The sequence below is a fragment of the Sander vitreus genome, chromosome 15, assembly GCF_031162955.1.
Source record: "Sander vitreus isolate 19-12246 chromosome 15, sanVit1, whole genome shotgun sequence".
Classification (NCBI taxonomy): domain Eukaryota; kingdom Metazoa; phylum Chordata; class Actinopteri; order Perciformes; family Percidae; genus Sander; species Sander vitreus.
Window position 1 is genome coordinate 82,501 of NC_135869.1, and position 2,500 is coordinate 85,000.

At 43.4% G+C, this 2,500-nt stretch overlaps 1 protein-coding gene across 1 annotated transcript in view; it reads right to left on the minus strand.

The window, feature by feature from the left end:
- thoc6 (THO complex 6) overlaps window positions 1-2,500 on the minus strand; it is a 5,109-nt gene that overhangs the window by 1,296 nt on the left and 1,313 nt on the right. Inside the window, exons 4-9 of the mRNA XM_078270273.1 lie at window positions 2,186-2,289; window positions 808-845; window positions 630-678; window positions 452-523; window positions 201-303; window positions 63-112 (exon numbers count right to left, since the gene is read on the minus strand). Coding sequence (XP_078126399.1) covers window positions 63-112; window positions 201-303; window positions 452-523; window positions 630-678; window positions 808-845; window positions 2,186-2,289 — 416 coding nt within the window. The remainder of the gene's footprint in view (window positions 1-62; window positions 113-200; window positions 304-451; window positions 524-629; window positions 679-807; window positions 846-2,185; window positions 2,290-2,500) is intronic.

Here is a 2,500-nt window from a genome sequence, read left to right on the forward strand (position 1 = left end):
AAGGACATGCATTTTGTAAATGATATTTATATAAATGGACTGAATGAACGTTTTTTTCTCACCTCGTACTTGTAGATCTCGACGCAGTGGACCGACTGACCCGTCCTGCTGTCTGAACAACACATTGCCATCATTATTAAAATTAATATTAATAAGAAAAACTACAGTGTTGTGATAGCAACGTGGATGCCATCACTCACCCCACATCCTCACCGCTCCGTCCTCCCCCCCGGACAGGATCTCTGCCTCCCTCTCTCTCACGCTCACGCAGTGGATGTAGTCCGAGTGGCCCTGTAGGACCGACTGCACACAGAACACCTTCCTCTTTAACTGAAAGCTCTATCTCTGCAGGGATCCTTTCCATAATGTTGTCAGACACTTATTCTTAGTCAGAATATTAATCTCAGTCTGTCAGCGGCAAAAACAGAACTTTTAGTGGACGCTGACTGACCTTAAAGACTCCGTGCTCCAGGTCCAGGATGTGGATGTTGTTGTCTCCTCCTCCGACCACGAGACTGTTGTCCTGAAACCCAGAGAGAGCAGCGTTCAGCTTCATTGTACAGGAATCAAACTACCCTTCCACTGAGGAACAGAGTCTCGTCATCAGCATATAACGTTTCTGTTCTCACTCGGGGATTGATGATCATGGCGTTGATCTCTGGGATCTCCAGACTGGATCTGAAGGACAGAAACCAAAGACCTCAGTGACTCAGGCAGCGGTTTGCTCCTTTATTACAATAATATCAAAGATTAGAATATAATACGGCAAGCAAACAGAAAGAGAGAAAGAAAGAAAGCGTCTCTCACTTGTAGTTTGGTCTTTTTGTCCACAGAGGTTTGGCATTCTGGAGGAAACACAAGACGTTCACAGTCAAGCACCAAGCAGACAAATAGTTTACATATCAAACGTTTCACCTAAAACAACTCTGACTTAAAAAGGGTTTCTTCTTCGCCAGATGTCCCTCTTTTCAGGCCTGGCTGTCCGTCCCCTTCCTCTTTCTTTGTGTTGGCGTTTGTAGAGGAATTTGTAATAAATGAGGCCCTAAGGCCTGTCAAATCTGACTCCAATTACCTCATTCCTGCACCTTCTTTCATCGGACTTAAGTTTACCAGAACACAAGGATTAATCTGAGAGTTCAGCATAAGAGTTACAACACAGCTGTGCGTTCACACAGAACAACAGACATCAAGTCAGAGCTGGTCCACCAAGTTGTCCTCCGAATTATGAGCCCTGATCTGTTCTTTCCCTCAAGTTTCACCAAGGTCGGGGCCTCTGTGTGGTGCAACTTCCTCTTCCGTTCTCGCAACCTTCAAACAATGCACCTCTATGCCATAAAAAAATATTTTTATGACTTAAGCTTAACTTCCTGTGCATCAGAGGTCACCCGGAGTACTTTTAACCACTTCCTCAATGACTAACACACCTCTTTTGCAACGAGCACATACACACATTTTGTTAATAAAATATTTCTACACGTTCTAACCTCTGGTGGATTTGTGAGGACTATGGTTAACTGCTCCTCAGATCTCTGCAGGGTAAATCCAGACAGCTAGCTAGACTATCTGTCCAATCTGAGTTTTCTCTCGCACGACTGAAACTACTTTTGAACGTCGTTAATGTTATAGAAAAAAAAAAAGATTTTGCCTGGCACGGCCGTTTGAAAACAGCTCCCTCCGTCGCCTCCAGATATCTGAATGAAATGTCTCTAAACTCTCTGACTGTAGAGGCTGCAGAGTTTAACTTGTTCAATAATAAAGTCCATTAATGTCACTGCTTTAATGTAAACATTAGATTAGACAGAGCAAACTCATATCAAAGCTAGACTGGGTTTCAAATTGAAACATATTGATATATTATATATATATTTTGAAGCCTGGAGTTCTTGGTTTTTTTTATCCGGACAATTTTGGGGAGTTTTTTCGACCTTTTTGGTGGGTTTCTGCACCGTTTTTGTCTGTTTTTTTTTCTGACACCTCTGGTACTTTTTTCTAAGAGAATCTAAACTGAAGAAACAGCCTAAAGAGAAAAGTCTGGCGATAATAACAGTCTGCTCATTTTCTCATAGACTTCTAGAGAAACAGAGCCGGTGGGTAGGAATAGGAAATAGATACAGCCAGCCTTAGATATGTCAGTGTACATGTACTGTGTCTGTTGTTTTTGGTTTGGATTTCAAGAGACAGTCACCTTCTTGACGAGTTCGCTCCAGTTCCAGCAGCTGATCTCTCCGTTTCCCGCGCTGAAGAGCTGAGAGTCGTTGGAGAGGAGCGAGAACACAGGGCCGTCGTGGGCTGAACCGGAACACAAAACACACAGCCAACTCAGCACCCATGTTCAGCCAGGAAACAGGTAGGAAATACACATTTAAATCCACCAACATACTGGCAGCAAACAGGTGGAAGTCACTGAACAAACCAGTATCCATCCAGATAACTCTCTCATCCATCTATCTGTCTCTCTATATATCTCCCCCCCCCTCTCTATCATTAAGACTAGGTGGGT